Source organism: Hypanus sabinus, chromosome 29 (genome assembly GCF_030144855.1).
Source record: "Hypanus sabinus isolate sHypSab1 chromosome 29, sHypSab1.hap1, whole genome shotgun sequence".
NCBI lineage: Eukaryota > Metazoa > Chordata > Chondrichthyes > Myliobatiformes > Dasyatidae > Hypanus > Hypanus sabinus.
Window position 1 is genome coordinate 4,534,906 of NC_082734.1, and position 18,341 is coordinate 4,553,246.

Below are 18,341 nucleotides of genomic sequence, written 5' to 3' on the forward strand. Positions count from 1 at the left end.
TTACCCTTAAACTTTTGTCTCCTAACTCTCAACTCATGTCCTCTTGTTTGAATATACCCTACTCTCAATGGAAAAGGCCTATCCATGTCAACTCTATCTATCCCCCTCATAATTTTAAATACCTCTATCAAGTCCCCCCTCAACTCCAAAGAATAAAGACCTAACTTGTTCAACCTTTCCCTGTAACTTAGGTGCTGAAACCCAGGTAACATTCTAGTAAATCTTCTCTGCACTCTCTATTTTGTTGACATCTTTCCTATAATTTGGTGACCAGAACTGTACACAATACTCCAAATTCGGCCTTACCAATGCCTTGTACAATGTTAACATTACATCCCAACTCCTGTACTCAATGCTCTGATTTATAAAGGCCAGCATACCAAAAGCTTTCTTCACCATCCTATCCCCATGAGATTCCACCTTCGGGGAACTATGCCCCACGTTGACTTTGACTTCTCATCAGTCTCATTTGCATCATGCTGCCTTCAGAATGCTACTTCAATGCTGCACCTTCCAAATTGTTCCCAGAAATTACTGCCCTGCCCTCATCTCTGCTGGTGTCTCTTTCTGCTCGACATACCAGTTAAGTTCATTTGTCATGGTAAATTGTCCTGTGATTAGGTTAAGATTAAATTGGAGGTTCACTGGGCAGTGCGGCTCAAAGGGTTGTAAGGGCCTATTCTGTACTGCATCTGTAAGTAAATAAGGTGGTTGTTAAGGACAGAATGGCAAATTAGTAGCCTTTATAATAGGTAATAGTGTTAACTTCCCTCTTCCAAGAAGACCACAACTTTGTTGGATCTGGAGGCTTGCATGCCTCAGTTGTTACTTCCCTGTTCTAAGGTTGGCGTTGCATTTTGTAGTAACTATGTCATGCAGGACAGTTGCAGCCATTCATGGGCAAAAGTGAAAATTATGCTTAGTTAACTGAAATGATTTTTAAAAGGTGTCATTATTGGGAATAGTTGCCATAGTGATGTTAAATTTAGCTCCTGAGGTTTGTGTAATTGAGGGAACTGAAGAAATGAATAACTTTGGTTTAATTTAAGAAATGTCAGCCTCTGTGAAGGAGCACCCCATGGCCACTCTATTAGGCACACTTGTTAATGCAAATATCTAATCAGCCAATCATGTGGCAGCATCTCCATGCATAAAAGCATGAAGGCATTGTCAAGAGGTACAGTTGTTCAGACCAAACATCAGAATGGGGAAGAATTGTTACTTTGACCATGTAATGATTGTTGGTGCCAGATGGGGTGGTTTGAGTATCTCAAAAAACTACTGATGCTGGGATTATCATGCACATCAGTCTCTAGTGCTCAAAGACATTGAGTGAGCAGCAGTTCTGTGGGCAGACACGCCTTGTTAATGAGAGAGGTCAGAGGAGAATGGTCGGATGAGCTTCCAGTAGAAGTGATAGAGGCAGAGGTTAAACCGACCTCTTTAGATTCTCTCAGTCCTGGAAGAAAAAGGTTCAAGTTATTGAATTGGAATTGGAACCCCAGAGTGGAGAAGGCTGGATTTGGAGGTGTGACTCCTGAAGTTAAATCTCTATTTCCCCGTACCAATTTTGAGACTGCAAGCATCTTTCAGCTGTTGGTGCTAGTGTCCCTTGTAGGCAAGTGGTTTGTGCTCGTAGAATACCACAACATCAAACAGGATTTGGTACTCTGTCTATCCTTTTTATTCTATTAACCATTTCCATGCAACTTCGGCTAATTGGGGAAGCCGCTTAATTGGGCCAAAATGTACAGGTCCCACTTAATCGGAATCCACTGCAGTTGACAATGCGAGGCGTGAGGGTGGAAGTCTGCGGGCGCAGGAAATCTAGAATTAAAGCACAAAATGGTGGCAACACTCACCAGCACAAAACGAGAAGCTCTGCGGATGCTGGCGATCCAAGCAACGTCCTCTCAAAATGCTTGAGGAACTCAGCAGGCCAGGCAGCGTCTGAGGGGGGACAATAGTGAACAGAACACCTGGTGAAGGGTCTCGGACTGAAATGTCGACTACTCACTCTTTTCCACGGATGCTGCCTGGCCTTCTGAGTTCCTCCACCATTTTGTGTGCGACGCTCGACACGTCAGTCAGCATCTATGGAGTGAAAACCAGACAATTTTACCTTGTTTCAACATCAACTCTTGTTTCTCTTCCCACAGGAGTGGCCTGACCTTTACTCTTGATTCCCAAGGTTCTTCACTGGAGCGACCAACAATCTAAAATTTGACCAAACACTTTGAGCAGATATTTGGAAACAGGTAGGCAAAAACGTGGTCAAAGGGAGAGGATTTAATGAGAATCATGAGGGACAGACAGTCCTGAGCTTTGGGTCCATAGGCAGCTTAAAGCAGAGCCCCACTACTGTGTGCGCGCGTGCCCTTAACTCCCGGTGGAGTCGTCGGGGCGCCGTCATGACAAGCTTTTTGCACCGATCTTTCTGGTGATTGCTCATCGTACGGCGTGCCTTGGGGATCTGAAACCAAGCGGAGCCCATCCCTCTCCAGGTTTTTTGGAGCTGGCTGGATTTGAACTCGGGGAAACTTCACTCAATAGTCTGGCGCTGATGCTAATACCCCACTGCTGGTGAAGTGATTAAACGTTGGCATAGCAGTGTAATAGTTAGGAGAGCCAATTTACAACAGAAGATTGTAGTTCAGTTCTCGCTGCGGTCTGTAAGGAGCTGTGTCTCCCTGTGTCTGCACGGATTTCCTGCGGGTGTTCCGGTTTCCTCCCATGTTTCAAAGACACAGGTTAGGGTTAGTGAGGTGTAGGCGTGCGATGCTGGCATTGGAAGTGTGGTGACTCTTGCAAGCTGCCCCCAGCATGTCCTAGTTTTGCGTTGGCCATTGTCTCAAGCGATGCCCATCACTACGTTTTGATAAAGCTAATTGATCTGTAATCTGGAGTGACTGGGTTGAGTTGTTCTCCAATCTTGGCAATCCATTTGCAAACGTCTTGTCACCGTGTGAGGAGACATCATCGGTGCGCTGTTAATTCGTGGCACGTCCTCTGAATGCTTGGCCTTTATATAAGTGTTGGTCAGCTGATCGGTTGTTGGGATGTAGGGACGAGAGCTCGCTGCTGATTGGCTGTGTGGCGTTGTGGTCAGGAATTTTGCCCACTTAGGATCAAGGTCTACAGGTCTGTTTACAGAATTGTTCAGGGAAAACCACACTTCAAGGAATTCCCTTGCATGCTGTGTGTCCACTTGTGCCACAACGTTCACTGATGCCCAGTCAAATTTGTGCCCCTCTCGATCTTCGCGGGTGGCAACTCGAGTTGGAGGGACACTGTGATGAGGTAATGGATGGGAAGGGAATACGGAGCAAGGAGGGTTTTGATGTTTAGAACTCCAGAACCAAGACTTTTTTTTTTACCTGTGAGCCAGTGTTCTCAGATCCTCATCTTGGGAGTCTGAAGCCCCCCCCAATGGATTTGATGACAAACACAGATTCTGCAGGTGCTGGAAATCCAGAGCAACGCACACAAAATGCTGAAGAAACTCTGCAGCTCAGGCAGCATCTATGGAGGGGAATAAACAGTAAATGTTTCGGGCTGAGACCCTTTGGTCCCGATGGGGTTTCGGCTTGAAATGTCGCATTTGTTTTCCCTTCCATAAATGCCCCCTGATCTGCAGAGTTGAACATAGTTTCTCTCTCTCTCTCCCCCCCTCCCCAATCCCTGCCAGTCTCTGTGGCTGCTGGAGTTCTATTGTTTGACTGTCACTGATTGCAAAGGTTTACATTCTTGCTTCCCCTTTCAGAAGGAACAGAAACTCATTCAAACTTGTTTGTAAACTGCTTGAGTCTCATTTTTCTTTTAAAAAGAAAGACTTATAATAAGGGCACCTCTGGTACGAGGCAGTTCACGCAACGCTATTACAGCTGGGGGTGGGGAGGGGTGTTGGAGTTTGGATTTCAATTCCGACGTTCTCCGTAAGGAGTCTGTCCGCCCACTCCTGTGGAATATGCGGGTTTCCTCCTGGTGCACTGATTTCGCGCCTCGGTCCAAAGACATACTGGTTAGTAGGTTAATTGGTCATTGTAAATTGTCCTGTGGTTTAGCTGGGGTTAATCGGTTTGTAGCTGGGCCGGATCGGTCTGTTCCGTGCTGTATTTCTGAATATTATAAATGTTAACATGGGTGCATCATTCTCAGTTCAGAGGTCAAATCAAACCACAGCCATTCTCTGGCCCCTGCAGTGCCCACCCATCCCAGGAGGTCCCCAAAGGGCCTGTGGACTCTGCATCCTCCCTGTTCTCAGACCCCCGAGTGCCGGCCCATTTTACTTTTACTCTGGGCAGGCTTCTGCAAAATCAGAGGCTCGCATCGAGGGGAAGAAGGGCGGGCCATTCGAGATCACTCAGTTTTGATTTCCAAAACTCTGTTCCTGTTCCCAAACAACTCGGCGCCCCTGGCTGATAGCAGCAGCACAAAACTGGGGCCTTAAGCTCACAAAGACAGCAAGTGTGCATTTATGCCCATTTTCTCCCCTCCATTTCCCTCAACCCTCCAAACCTCTACTTCTCAGCTATGCCCCAATGACAATTTACAGTTAATATGGAGGACGGAGTCTGTGTGACATTCTCTCTCACCGTCTTGCACCCTGCTCCAGAGAGTCTGTCTCTCTGTGCCTCATGCAGGACGTCAGTTTGATTGGGCTCTTGATTTTCAGTTTTTATATTTTCACTCATTCTTGCTTTGTTGCAGAGTGGACAATTTGATTTTGGGGCACGGGAGGGGTTTGTTGTTTTATGTGATGCTGTCTGTGGGAAGACGAATCTCTGGGTTGTACACTGCATGCATACTTTGATTATAAACATACTTTCTATTTTGAATGTGCTGACCTTGCTGTCTGCGTCTGTACAAACTCGCCCTTCCCCCATCACTGTGCATGCATTTCCTGGGCGATGTTTCATTTCAAAACTATTCAAAGTACAAAGTTCAAAGTAAATTATATTATTAAAGTATTTATATGTCAACATATACAACCCTGAGATTAATTTTCCTGTGGGCAAACTCAGCAAATCTATAGGTTAGTAACTATAACAGTATCAGTGAAAGATCAACCAGAGTGCAGAAGACAACAAACTGTGCAAATGCAAATATAAACAACTGGCAATAACTGTTTCTTTCTTCTTCAATCTTTTTATTAAATTTCATATATAAAGAAAAACATAACATAATATTAAATAGGTTATAAATGCACTAGGCTTGAAGTTAAATTAGTAATAAGATAACAATATCTTATTAAAATATCAGCAAAAAAAATCGTACAATTATCAATCAAACCTATATTGATTATACATGAAAAAGAATAAGAATAGTCACCAAAAGAAAAAATATATATAAAAATGCACGAAGAAATGTATATTAAAAAAAATAAACCTAAACTAACATGGGCAATAATAATTGTTTATATGTACATGATAGTGTCAAAAACTCCGGAACTCCATACCAGAACAAGGATAAAAAGAGAAAAGGTCTGGAAGAGGCCAAATTAATTCATATGAAAGTGTCGAATGAACGGTCCCCAAGTTTCTTCAAATTTAATTGATGAATCGAAAATAGTACTTCTAATTTTTTCTAAGCTCAGACAAGAAATAGTTTGAGAGAACCACTGAAACGTGGTAGGAGGATTTACTTCTTTCCAATTTTGTAATATAGACCTTCTGGCCATTAGAGTTGCAAAGGCGATCATTCGTCTAATTGAAGGGGAGAATCGACTACCATCCTCAATTGGTATACCAAAAATTGCAGTGATAAAATGAGGTTGTAAATCAATATTCCAAATTGAGGAAATGGTAGCAAATATGTCCTTCCAATAGTTATATAAGGTGGGACATGACCAAAACATGTGGGTCAATGAAGCAACTTCTGAGTGACATCTGTCACATTGAGGGTTAATATGAGAATAGAATCGAGCAAGCTTATCTTTAGACATATGAGCTCTGTGTACGACCTTAAATTGTATTAAAGCATGTTTAGCACAAATAGAAGAATTAACCATTTGTAGAATTTTTTCCCATTTTTCTGTTGATATATTATATTGAAGTTCTTTTTCCCACTCTTGTTTAATTCTACCTGATATTTCTGGTTGTATCTTCATAATCATATTATAAATAAGAACCACTAATCCCTTCTGACAAGGATTCAAGGTAAAAATCATATCTGAAAAATCTATCGAAGTTGAATTGGGAAAGGATAGTAGAACTTTATATTAAAAATTTCTGATTTGTAAATATCTAAAAAAATTAGATTTAGGTAACTTAAATTTGTTGGAAAGTTGGTCAAAAGACATCAAACTACCTTCAGAAAAAAGGTCACGAAAACATATTATGCCTTTCCTTTTCCATATGCTAAAAGCTTGATCTGTTAAAGAAGGTTTAAAAAAGAAGTTAAGTAAGATAGGGCTATCAAGAACAAAGTTTTTCAGAGTAAAAAACTTACGAAATTGAAACCAAATTCGTAATGTGTGTTTGACAATAGGGCTGGATATCTGTTTATTGAGTTTAACTAAATCAGCAGGGAGAGAGGAACCAAGAACAGAGAATAAAGAATATCCTTGTGCATCATTACATTCTAAATTTACCCACTGTGGGCACAATGGTGAATGCAAATCTAGTTTCCAATATATTAAGTTTCGAATATTATTCGCCCAATAGTAAAATCTAAAGTTAGGTAAAGCTAAACCACCATCTTTTTTAGATTTCTGTAACTGTCTTTTACTTAACCTGGGGTTTTTATTTTGCCACACAAATGAGGAAATTTTTGAATCAATGTTATCAAAAAAGATTTAGGAATAAAAATTGGTAAGGCTTGAAATAAATATAAAAATTTCGGTAAAATCATCATTTTAATAGCATTAATCCGACCAACCAATGATAAGGATAAAGGAGACCATCTAGTAGTAAGTTGTTGAATTTGATGAAGCATAGGTAAAAAATTCAATCTGAATAAATCTTTATATTTCTTGGTAAATTTTATACCTAAATAAATAAAGTTATCAGTAACAACTTTAAATGGTGTCCTGTCATTCAATAAAGTTTGCGCATTTAAAGGGAATAATTCACTCTTATCCAAGTTTAGTTTATAACCAGAAAAACTACCAAATTGAACCAACAAGGATAGAATAGCGGGAATAGACCTATCAGGATCAGGGCAATAACTGTTGAGATCAGATAGATTCCTTAAAGTGAGATCATTGGTTGTGGGAACATCTCAATAGATGGGCAATTGAGTGTGGTTATCCCCGTTTGTTCAAGTGCCTGACGGTTGGGGAGCAGTAACTGTTCCTGAACCTGCATGTCCCTTGATTTTTCTCCGCCCCTGCCAAAAACTTCAGTTTTTTGCTTCTGTGGTGGCACAACGCATTCCCTTCAGAGTTGAAGAAGGACAGAAATCAAATGGTGGTTCCACCAGTGACTTCAGCTAGTAGGGGTGGGGAGGATGGTTAAGGAGGTGATTTTCCTCCTGTGACAGGCAGGAGGGACTTCCCCAAGACGGTCACACTTACATCGCCCCCACATACACATCACCCTTGCGCCCCACACCCCTGCCATGTGCTTTCAACGCCTAAACCGCTTCTGACAGGGATGTTAAAACGGGTGTGTGCGCCATGGTAGCGTAGAGATTAGCGCAGCGCTATGACTGAGGCGTCAGAGTTCGATTCCGGTATCCTCTGCAATGAGTCTGTGTTCTCCCTGTGGAATGTGCGGGTTTCCCTCGGGTGCTCTGGCTCCCTCCCACAGCCCAAAGACCTAGCGGGTAGGTTAATGGGCTATTGTAATATTGACCTGTGATTAGATTAATGGGTTAATTGGGGATGGGGGTTGGTGCGCCAGCACGATTCGAAGGGACGGAAGCTAGGTGTTGTATCACTAATTAGATAAAAAAAAAATTTTAAACACTTGAAAGACATCCACAAGAGTGAGAAATGTTGTTTTGTTTCTGTATACATCATATGGTTGTATGCGTTACATGTGTGTATGTAGTTAAATGACAATAAATTTGACTTCTGCACGTCGAGGTCCCTAATGGCATTCAGCGCTTTTGAACAGCCAGATTATTATCATGACTGACACTAGACTACTATAATAGATATTCTATTCCAAGATCTGTCATAGGAAGCTTCTTCCATCTGTCTGGGAGACGGACGGAAGAGATTCATAGGCACGCTAACAGCCATACCTCCACATCCCTGGCCTATGACTGTTCAAAGGACAAGGACCATTCGGAATGGTATTGAGGACTTTGAAGCCATGCACTGGGAACAAGCTCCCTGGGATATCAGCAGAGGTCCCTCACTGGCTCACTGCTGCCCCATAGGGTGCTTTTTGCCCCATCTGTAGAAGAGTCCACAGGTCTCACGACCTGAAGCTGGTAGCGTGGGGCTTCAGGTGTCCCCCTCTGCCTGATGGTAACTACGAGAAGATGGCATGGCCCAGATGGTGAGAATTTATAATGTTGGATATTACTACCTTGAGACACCATCTCCTGTTGATAGTACTGATAGAGGGGAGGGATAAACCCATAAGTATCGAACTGAGTCCAGCACTCTGTCTAAAGGTCATGTCATACACAAGTGAATTGGATTCCGGTTAATTGGAACATGTTGGCTGAATTAAGCCACTGTTCCAATTAGCTGAAGTTTCTTAGAAATAGTTTAAAAAGGTATATATTTTTTAAAAAGACAGTGACAAATTATGTATGAAAATGAAATAGAACATTAATAATACTACCTTAGTACTTTAAAACTGTAGTTCCAAATAGTTATTGACAGAGGAATTTATTCAGTGTATGCTGACTGTAAATAAACAAGATCGGGCACCTAGTGCGGATAATGGGCTTTCTGCACACAATGCATCCTCCAAATCTCCATTTTCATTGTAACATTCCAGATGATTATCAGTACCTTCAAATTCTTTGTAGATCCTCACTTGTTGAAGTAGTGAAATAGTTTCATTTTCACTCCCGGCCACTTCTGGCATCTCCAATTCTCAATGCTTGAAACTGCAGTGAGCAAAACAGTTCCAAATTCTCTTGCTGTTTATTTCTTGCCAACTATCAGTGACAAAAATCACTTTGTTGAGCACAAGCACACGCAACTGATGCGATTGAGAAACTGTAGTTCTAAGTGCGGTGTAGCATCTATTGGCTACATAAGTGCATGCAACTGATGCCAGTTAGAACCTGTTCGACAACATTCTGCAGCATAGTGTCACAAATAAACGAAGCAAAGACTGGCAATCTTCTCGATCCGTGTCTGTTCTTGCCAAGTGATTGGCTACACTGATTAACTGATGGCCCAATTAACTGGAATCGACTGTATATTGAAGTAGTTAAATGAAACAATGCAAATTTAGTGTCTCAGTTACAGAGTGTAGTGTAGCTAAACAAACGAACTGCAATGTTTATGACAAGGTAGATAGGAAGATCGAAAAGTCATCTTGGCTAAAGAGGGGACCATTCAAGAGTCTGATAACGTGAGATCGAAGCTAGACTATAGATAATCACCTTCTGGAAAGACACAGTGGCTTCTCCGAGGTCAACTAAAGGTGGTGGTGTCCTTTTTAAATGCATCTTTTATGATCGCAAGATCCTGCGGAGTACTGCAGGTCGATCCTGTCAGTGAGTTGCTCGTTGATGGTGAAACTGAAGGAGCTGGACTTGGTGGGGATCACGCTATTGCCTGTGTTGGAGAGGCCTCTGTGTGCGGTCCAACAGCGAGTGACCATCTTAGTCGCTGTTCTTGTGATCACAAGACCCTGTTGGTGTGGAGCGCTGCAAGTCTAATTCCTGATTTATTGGCGGAGGGCAGGGGAGCTGCGTGGCCTCTGACCTGGCGAGGAGCGGGCCTCAAGCCGCAGTGTTGCCTGTTTACAGACGCCCAGGAGAGAGGCATTGCAGTCGGGGGTGGCATCAGAGCTGAAGCTGGTGCTGCCCTCTAGTATTTGCCTGGCAGAATACAAGGTGCAGCATTTGTGGACTCCGGGCCTTGGACTATTGCGTGTGCTACACTTTGCTGATATCTTGCGTGTGCTGTGTGACTGTTGGTACTGTGTCTTGCACCTTGGCCCCAGAGTAACACTGTCTTGTTAGTCTGTAATCTTGGATACTCGTATATGGTTGAATGACAATTGAACTTGAGGTTGGAGATAATTTACTAATATGCCCTTGATAATCACTTCAGTGCTTAAAATATTGTTTAAGTACTTGAGAAACCAAAGGCAGGGAGTCTCATTTTTGGATGACATCTCTGCTCGGTCGATCCTGAACTGTCACTTAAATTTCTCTTGCTATTTCCACCCCAAATTCTCTGCCTTCTACACCACACCACCAATGCCCCACATAAGCTTGAAAGCACAAGGTCTCACAGAAACATAGAAAACTTGCAGCACAATACAGGCCCTTTGGCCCACAAAGCTGTGCCGACCATGTCCTTACCTTGGAAATTACCTTGAGTTACCCATAGGCCTCTATTTTTCTAAGCTCCATGTATCTATCCAGGAGCCTCTTAACAGACCCTATCGTATCCGCCTCCATCACCGTTGCTGGCAGCCCATTCCACGCACTCACCACTCTCTGCATATTTTTTAAAAAACTTACCCCTGACATCTCTGTCCCTACCTCCAAGCACCTTAAAACTGTGCCCTCTTGTGCTAACCGTTTCAGCCCTGGGGGGAAAAGCCTCTGACTATCCACACGATCAATGCCTCTCATCATCTAATACACCTCTATCAGGTCATCTCTCATCCTCCGTCACTCCAAGGAGAAAAGGCCAAGTTCACTCAACCTATTCTCATAAGGCATGCTCCCCAATCCAGGCAACATCATTGTAAATCTCCTCTGCACCCTTTCTATGGTTTCAACGTCCTTCCTGTAGTGGAGTGACCAGAATTGAGCACAGTACTCCGTGGGGTCTGACCAGGCTCCTATATAGCTGCAACATTACCTCTCGGCTCTTAAACTCAATCCCACCATCCAGGCACAGGTGGAATCAAGGACTCTGCAGTGAATTTGTCTCGGGGTAACTTCCTTCCTGGTCTGTTTTCTTTCTCTTCAGTCACTAATTTTAAAAATGCTTGTTAAAGGCAACTCGGAATGTAATGCTGATAAACCTCTTGTATAATTATACCCTGTAGCATTCTGTTTTGTGACTAATTTGTAAATTATAAACTGGAATCAGCCTCATTATCACTGATGTGTGTTATGAAATTAGTTGTTTTACAACAGCTGTACAGAGCAGGACAATAAAATACACCTTCTGCCCTCTTTATTAGGTACCTCCTGTAGCCACTCATTGTCTTCTGTAGCCCATTCACTTCAAGGCTTTGTGCATTGTATATTCAGAGTTGTGTTTCTGCATGCCCCTGTCGTAACGTGTGGTTATTTGAGTTACTGTCGTCTTCCTGTCTGGCCATTGTCCACTGACCCCTCTTATTAACAAGGTGTCTTTGTGGGGGTTTTTTGTGTATGCCCTGGTTCACATCTTTACTGTTATGCTGCAGGTATTTCATTTGGCATCTCTGTAAAAGCTGTTCTGCTTTCAGCCTGTTTGGGTTATTGTTGAAGATGAGGGATGATGTGGAATGTGTCCAATTAGTGCGAGGTTTTCTTGGCGAAGGAGAATTAAGTTTGGGCTTGGGGTTTTTTTTTGTTTGAGAGGAGATTGAGAGACAAGACGCTGGGGAGAACTGTGGCATCTGCTGGGAAACCCGTTTGCTCCAGACTGTATGCGTAAAAATTCCAGAAGATCGGATTCTGAGATACTCAAACCACCCCCCCCCCCCCCCCCCCCGGGCCACCTCGTTTTGGCCTGAAACTAACCTTTACAAATCGGCCTGGCACTTGGGTCGATCCAGGCTCCCTGTTTAGGCAGACGGGATGCAAAACTCCTGCATTCTGCCAATGTTCATGGGTCGGTCCATTCAGAAACCTGATGGCGGGGCAGTGCGGCGCAAAGCACAAAATATTTTTGTGTATTTTTATGATGGGGGATGATCTGTATTGCACAAGCATATCGAGAGGATAATAGAAATGCAGAATATCTTGTTTCAGGTTCAGGGAAAGTGCCATGCAGGCAGACACTGTGCACAGACCATGATGAGGTAGATTGAGAAAACGTGTTCTCTTTATCATATAAGAAGTTTATTCAAGTCTCTTGTAACAGCAGGGTGGAAGCTGTACTGTAGCCTTGCACAAACAAGAGAAAATCTGGAAATCTGAGGAGCACGCAGAACGCACACAAAACGCTGGAGGAACTGAGCAGGCCAGGCAGCATCTAGGGAAAGAGTTTCGGCCCGAAACATTGACTGTGCTTTTTTTCTAGCTGCTGCCCAGCCTGCTGAGCTCCTCCAGCGTTTTGTGTGTGTTTTCTGGTAAATGTGTTCTCAATCCTTTCGTATGTTTTGCCCGAAGGGAGAGAACGTACGGGCTGCTTGCCTGAGGCAGTGGGAAGGGTTTTTGTTCCTTTTTGTTCCTTGTGGCACATTGGGCAGGCCTTTTGCCATTTCTGTAGCATTTGACTTTTTTCTCCACAAGGCCGAATTGCTACCCAGCGTGGATGGAAAGTGTGCAGGGAGCCGGCTGGATTCGAACCCGGGACCATTTGCCCTGAGGGTTCAGAGCTGATTCCGCTGCACCACCAGCTGGCTAAGTGGGAGGTGTGGATGGAGTTAGCGGGAAGGGAGGCTGGTTTTCGCGATGGACCGGGCTGTGTGCACAACTTCTTGCGGCCTTTGACATTTTCTGTAAATGTTGTTTGCTCGTTGGGGGTGTAAGACACAGTGGCTGTTCTTTAACCGAAAGCCTGCTCAATTTCAGGATGGCAGACAGTACGAGCGTTGGGGAGGAGATGTGCAGCCTCACGGTTCTGAAGAGTGAGACCAAGCTCATCATGGAGGCTTTCCTGAGGAGGGTGCAGATGGAGGGTGCCGTCGGCCATGTTGGACGCTACTACCACGACGAAAAGAAGTATAAAGCTCAGTAAGTCTGTTGTCACAGTCTTCCCTTGTCTTTGCAAGATGTTTGGGGGCAGTTGACAAGAGAGGTGGGGTGGAAAAAGAGGTCTAGTTTGAAAGTGTAGAGCAAGGAATATCCATGGTTGTGTATATACTCAATTGGCCACTTTATTAGGTACGGGAGTGGAGCCCACTGTTATCTTTGGCTGCTGGAGCCCATCCACTTCGAGGTCTGATCTGTTGTGCAGTTTGATCAGCAGTTTCTGAGATACTCAAACCTCCCCATCTGGCACCAACAATCAATATTCACAGATCCCATTCCTTCCCCCTTCTGAGCCTCTTGACCATGCCTGCCTGGTTTTATACACTGAGTTGCTGCCACGTGATTGGCTGATTAGATACTTGCATTAATGAGCAGGTGTACCTAATAAAGTGGCCGGTGGAGTGTGAAACTCAAGTTCTCCTGACAATGTATTCCATGCGACGTGATCCACCACCGCAACAACAGTTTTAGGTGCATACAGAATTATTAGATATCAAGGGAATTGTGGGATATGTAATTGGTACAAGAAAATAGTGCTGGTTTAGAAGATGGCTTTATTGAGTGACAGAGGTGTCATGTAACATCTCCTTCTATTTCTTAAGTTCTTTTCATGCTTCGCCCAGCAGATCCTTCAGATATGTCGTGTTTAGAAAAGCTACATTTTTGTTCTGCACGCCCTCCCCGAAAGATGGATTCGAAAGGATCCAGTCGGCCGAGGTTTGAGGCCTTGCTTGGAGTATTCTGAGCAGTTTTGTGCCCCTTATCTAAGATATGGAGAAGCCTTCGAGGAGGCCCGTGAAAATGATTCCGGGATGAAACAGCTTGATGAATACAGAGCACTTGAGCCCTGGGCCCGTACTCACTGGAGTTCAGAAGAATGGGGGTGACCTCATTGAAACCTTGTTACAGTGGATGTGGAGGGGATGTTTCCTATCATGGGGGAGTCTAAGACCAGAATGGTGAATCTTTTGGCACAGGTCAAGTCTTTACGGATATTTAAGGCAGAGGTTGGTAGATTCTGGATTAGTCAGGGCACGAAGGGATACGGGGAGGTGGCAGGAGATTGGGATTGAGAGGAAAATGGATCAGCCATGATAAGATGGCAGAGCAGACTTGATGGGCCAAATGGCCTAATTCTGCTCCTATATCTTATGACGTTAGCACCATCAGACATAGGATCAGAATTAGGCCATTCAGCACATTGAGTCTGCTCCATCATTCCATCATGGCTGACTTATTATCCCCTCAACCCCATTCTCCTGCCTTCTCCCTGTCACCTTCTCTACACGATGCATGGTGCAATGCTTAAGTCGCTTCATTGGCTTAACATTTTCCCATTTTGACCACAGGACTCCCGACAGCCAGGATTCCATCTCCGTAAAAGTCCACAAACACAGACGGTCACTCTGGAAAGGGACCTTGGAGCGAGAAGACGAGGAAAAGTGGAGAAGTCTGAAGCATTCCCAAGGGACCGAGGATGATACTGGTTGGGGTACATCTGATGAGGAAATCTGCCAGGCCGAGGAAAAAAAGCATGGCTTCAAAACAGCCATCAAGAAACTGATTAAACGAAAGAAGAAGAGGAAGGGAAGCAGTACTTTGGAAAAGTCCAAGGATTCTTTGGACTTCGTTGAGACCTATGGGCCTCTAGCAGGAACCACTAAGCCCGACTCCAAGGCCAATTCCTTAAAGGGGCAGGAAAACACTATAACCACTACGCCTGAAAGTAATTTTGCACATGTGGAGGGTTTGGAGGGATCTGTCTCCGAGGGAGTGAATATCAGGGAGGAGAGCAGCAAGCATAAGAAGACTGGACAGTGGTTTTTAAATCTTATACGGAAAGGGCCCAAGAAAAGTGGTGATAACCACCCAGAGAAAGACCAAGTGCCTTCACGGCCCACAACTCTGGCCCTAAACCTCTCTCCTACAGGTCAGTCATACTTCCAAAAATTTATCGACTGGTAGCAGCCAGTTGCCGCTCGGGGATGGTTAGGCTGCCCAGCTCTGGTGGATCTGGGGGTCAGGACTGTGCGAAAAGGTTGAGGTTCTCCCCTGAGAGATACCAGTGAAACCAGACGGGCTAACATTGCCGAGGCTAGCCTTCCTCTTTTCCAGCACGGTAGCATGACGCTCTTGGGGTGCCAGCGACACCGGTTCAATTCCTGCCGCTGCCTGTAAGGAGTTTGTATGTTCTCCCCGTGACCGCGTGGGTTTCAGAATCAGTTTCAGTGTCAGTGACTTATGTAAAAGATTCAAGGGTTTACTATCGGGGTGTGTGTGTGTGTGTGTGTGTGCGCGCAGTATAGAACCCTGAGACTGGTATATTTTCCAATACTATTTTTTCCACTTTAATTATCTTTTTTGTTATCCTTTGCCAGGAAGTCCAAGGATTAGGTTTCATTCAGAATTGGGCAACCTTGTCAGCTTTTCCCTCAGGCCTAATAATATCCTGTGGTCCACACTCTTGCTGAGCCTGTGCATTAAAGGAATGTACATTTGTCGTACGAACCATGCTTTATTTCTCTAACCGCGAGCCGCTGCTTGTTCAACTCGTGTTTTCCTGATTTATCATTGCCAATCTGCTCTCTGTATCTTCATATTTTCAGAATGCAAACCCTGATGCCGATTGAAATGTAAGTCATGCTTAGCGACAACTTAGCAGCAGCAGCAAGATGCAAAACAAAGAAAATTACTAAGCACCTTATTAGTAACGATTACCGCTAGCAATGGGGAGGCGTGCTGGGGCGAGGCTAGGCACGCTAAGCAGGCGGTGGAGCGTTCAGCTTCTAAGTACGTTGTGTAATATAAAATTCTATCGTATCATGGTCACTCTTTCCTATGGGCCCCTTTACCCCAGAGAGTCATATAGCACAGAAACAGGCCCTTTGGCCCAACCCTTCCATGCTAGCCCAGGTGCCTCCTGTTTAGCTGCATGTAGCCCATATCCCTCTAAACCTATCCTGTCGGCAAATCTGTCCTAACGTTGCAAATGTACCATTTCCGATGGCATCTCGTTCCACTCACCAACCTCCGGGTAGAAATATTTTCCCCTTGGGCCCACTTTTAAGACCAAAAGACATAGAAGCAGTGTAGACCATTCAGCCCATCAAGTCTGCACTGACATTCCATCCTTCCCGTGTATGCGTGGGTTTCCCCCGGGTTTTCGGTTTCCTCCCACGGTCTAAAGAAGTACTAGTGAATCAGTTAATCGGTCAAAGTAAGTTGTTCCGTGATTAGGCCAGGGTTAAATGGGTGGGTTGCTGGCCAGCATGGCTCAAAGGGCTGAACAGGCCTGTTTTTGTGTTGTGTCTCTATAAATAAGTCGTATTCTTTTGCCTACCGCGGTTCCAAATCATTTGTTCTTGCTCACCACTCACCGCGCTTTTTAAGTTTTCAGTCTCTGGCTTGGCAGCTGTTTTAAGGAGTGAGTGTTCGATTGGCCATTGTTCCTTGTGTGAAGAAGTGCTTCGAAGCTCCACCCTGAACACTTAGTAATCTTGGGTGCCCCCTCCCAAACTGGGGTGTGTGTGTGGGTGTAAGACGATTCGGTGTATTTAAAGTGGAGATTGATTAGTCAGGGTGTCAAAGGTTACGGGGAGAATACAGGAGAACGGGGTTGAGAGGGTTAATAAATCAGCCATGATGGAATGGCGGAGCAGACACGATGGGCTGAATGGCCACATTCTGCTCCTGTACCTGATGGTTTGTCATTCTTTTTCGTGTTATTTACCTCGGTTTTTAATCGTGCTCTCTTCCTGTTGATTTCAGAGGATGTAAATTCGGAATTCTACTCAGAAGCGGCAAAGAAGCTGGAAAAGTTGGCACAAAAGTGCTTCACCCGGACTGGGAATGATCAGCTTAGTCCAAGCATCCATTTACAGGGGCCAGTGATAGGTAACAGTGATGTGGTACCTGGGGTCTGGTGGGAGAAGATGTGATCTGGTGGGGGGAGAAAGCGTCAGCGTTCTACAGTGGGAGGGGGGAGTAGGACGGAGAGGAGGGGGGAATGGTCTCTTGTTGGAGGCCTGATGTCCCTGGGAAGAAAGGTATCGGGTTTGAGAATTGTGATGGGTGGGGTGATGTAACGCCTTCTCCCAGTTGAAAGCCCCAGTCACTGTATCGGTGATCGATTGGCCCATTTGAACAACACTGAAGCCCTTCTGTTGGCTACCTCTGCACCAAAGTGCCACTGGTGTATAAACACACCAAAAAGGAGGGAGGGAGAAGTGGAAAATCAGTGGAGGGTTGGGAAGAATGGAATGTATAAATGGGACTCAATGCTTCTAGGTATTATTCTTGGTAGATTATAGCTCTTACATTTCTAGTTCTGGAATTAAGAGGTAGACCGTTGATTAGGAGGAACGACAAAATTCTCAATGTACCACCTCTCACGTCCACTGACCTTTGACTTGCTCTAGCCAACAATAACGTCCATCAGAGCGCAATCGAGAAGATCGTGCAGGTGCTGCAGGATCAAGGAGACAAAATCAACGAGAAGGTGAGGGGCAGCGGTGGGCACGAAGGCTCACTGTGGTGTCGCGTGTGGGCAGGGGGGTTGTCGAAAGCCACTTCTGCCATGCCGGTTATCGATTGGCCTGTTTGAGGTATGTGGCAAGCACTGGTATGCCACAGCAGGGGTGTCCGATTTTAGGCAGCTCAGGGGTATAAGAATAGCACGAGTGGGTGGCTCGGTCTCTGTCTTTCGTCCTCAGGCACTCATTTTCACCCTGAGGTCATGACCTTTGGGAAGGTACGCTGCAGATATAGAACAGGATCAGTGAAAGATCAACTAGAGTGCAGAAGACAACAAACTGTGCAAATATAAATAAATAGCAATAAATAACGAGAACATGAGATGGATTCCTTAAAGTGAGATCACTGGTTGTGGGAACATCTCAATGGAAGGGGCAAGTGAGTGTAGATATCCTCTTTTGTTCAAGAGTCTGAGGGGTAGTAACTGTTCCTGAATCTGTTGGTGTGAGTCCTGAGGCTCTTGTACCTTCTACCTGATGGTAGCAGTGAGAAGAGAGCATGGCCTGGGTGGTGGGGATCTCTGATGATGGATGCTGCTTTCCTAAAACAGTATTTTGTGTAGACGTGCTCAGTGGTTGGGAGGGCTTTACCAGTGATGTACTGGGCCAAATCCACTACCTTTTGTCGGATTTTCCACTCAAAGGCATCGGTGTTTCCATACCAGGCCGTGATGCAGGTATTCAACACACTTCTCCACTACACATCTATAGAAGCTTGTCAGAGTTTTTGCTGTCATGTCAAATCTCCACAGGCTCCACAGGAAGTGGAGGCTGCCGTGCTTTCTTTGTCATTGCACGTGTGTG

General features: G+C 44.7%; 1 protein-coding gene across 5 annotated transcripts in view; it reads left to right on the forward strand.

Annotated features, from left to right (window-relative positions):
* LOC132382904 (uncharacterized) overlaps positions 1 to 18,341 on the forward strand; it is a 51,558-nt gene that overhangs the window by 17,812 nt on the left and 15,405 nt on the right. For 4 of the 5 annotated variants that reach the window (XR_009508496.1, XM_059953448.1, XM_059953447.1 and 1 more), the window contains exons 2-6: positions 2,160 to 2,258; positions 12,826 to 12,987; positions 14,355 to 14,935; positions 16,774 to 16,899; positions 17,424 to 17,503. Coding sequence is in view for 4 of the 5 variants with exons in the window: in XM_059953448.1 (XP_059809431.1) it covers positions 12,827 to 12,987; positions 14,355 to 14,935; positions 16,774 to 16,899; positions 17,424 to 17,503 (948 nt within the window). In the remaining variant the exon portion in view is untranslated. The remainder of the gene's footprint in view (positions 1 to 2,159; positions 2,259 to 12,825; positions 12,988 to 14,354; positions 14,936 to 16,773; positions 16,900 to 17,423; positions 17,504 to 18,341) is intronic. The other variant, XM_059953449.1, reaches the window with a different exon arrangement.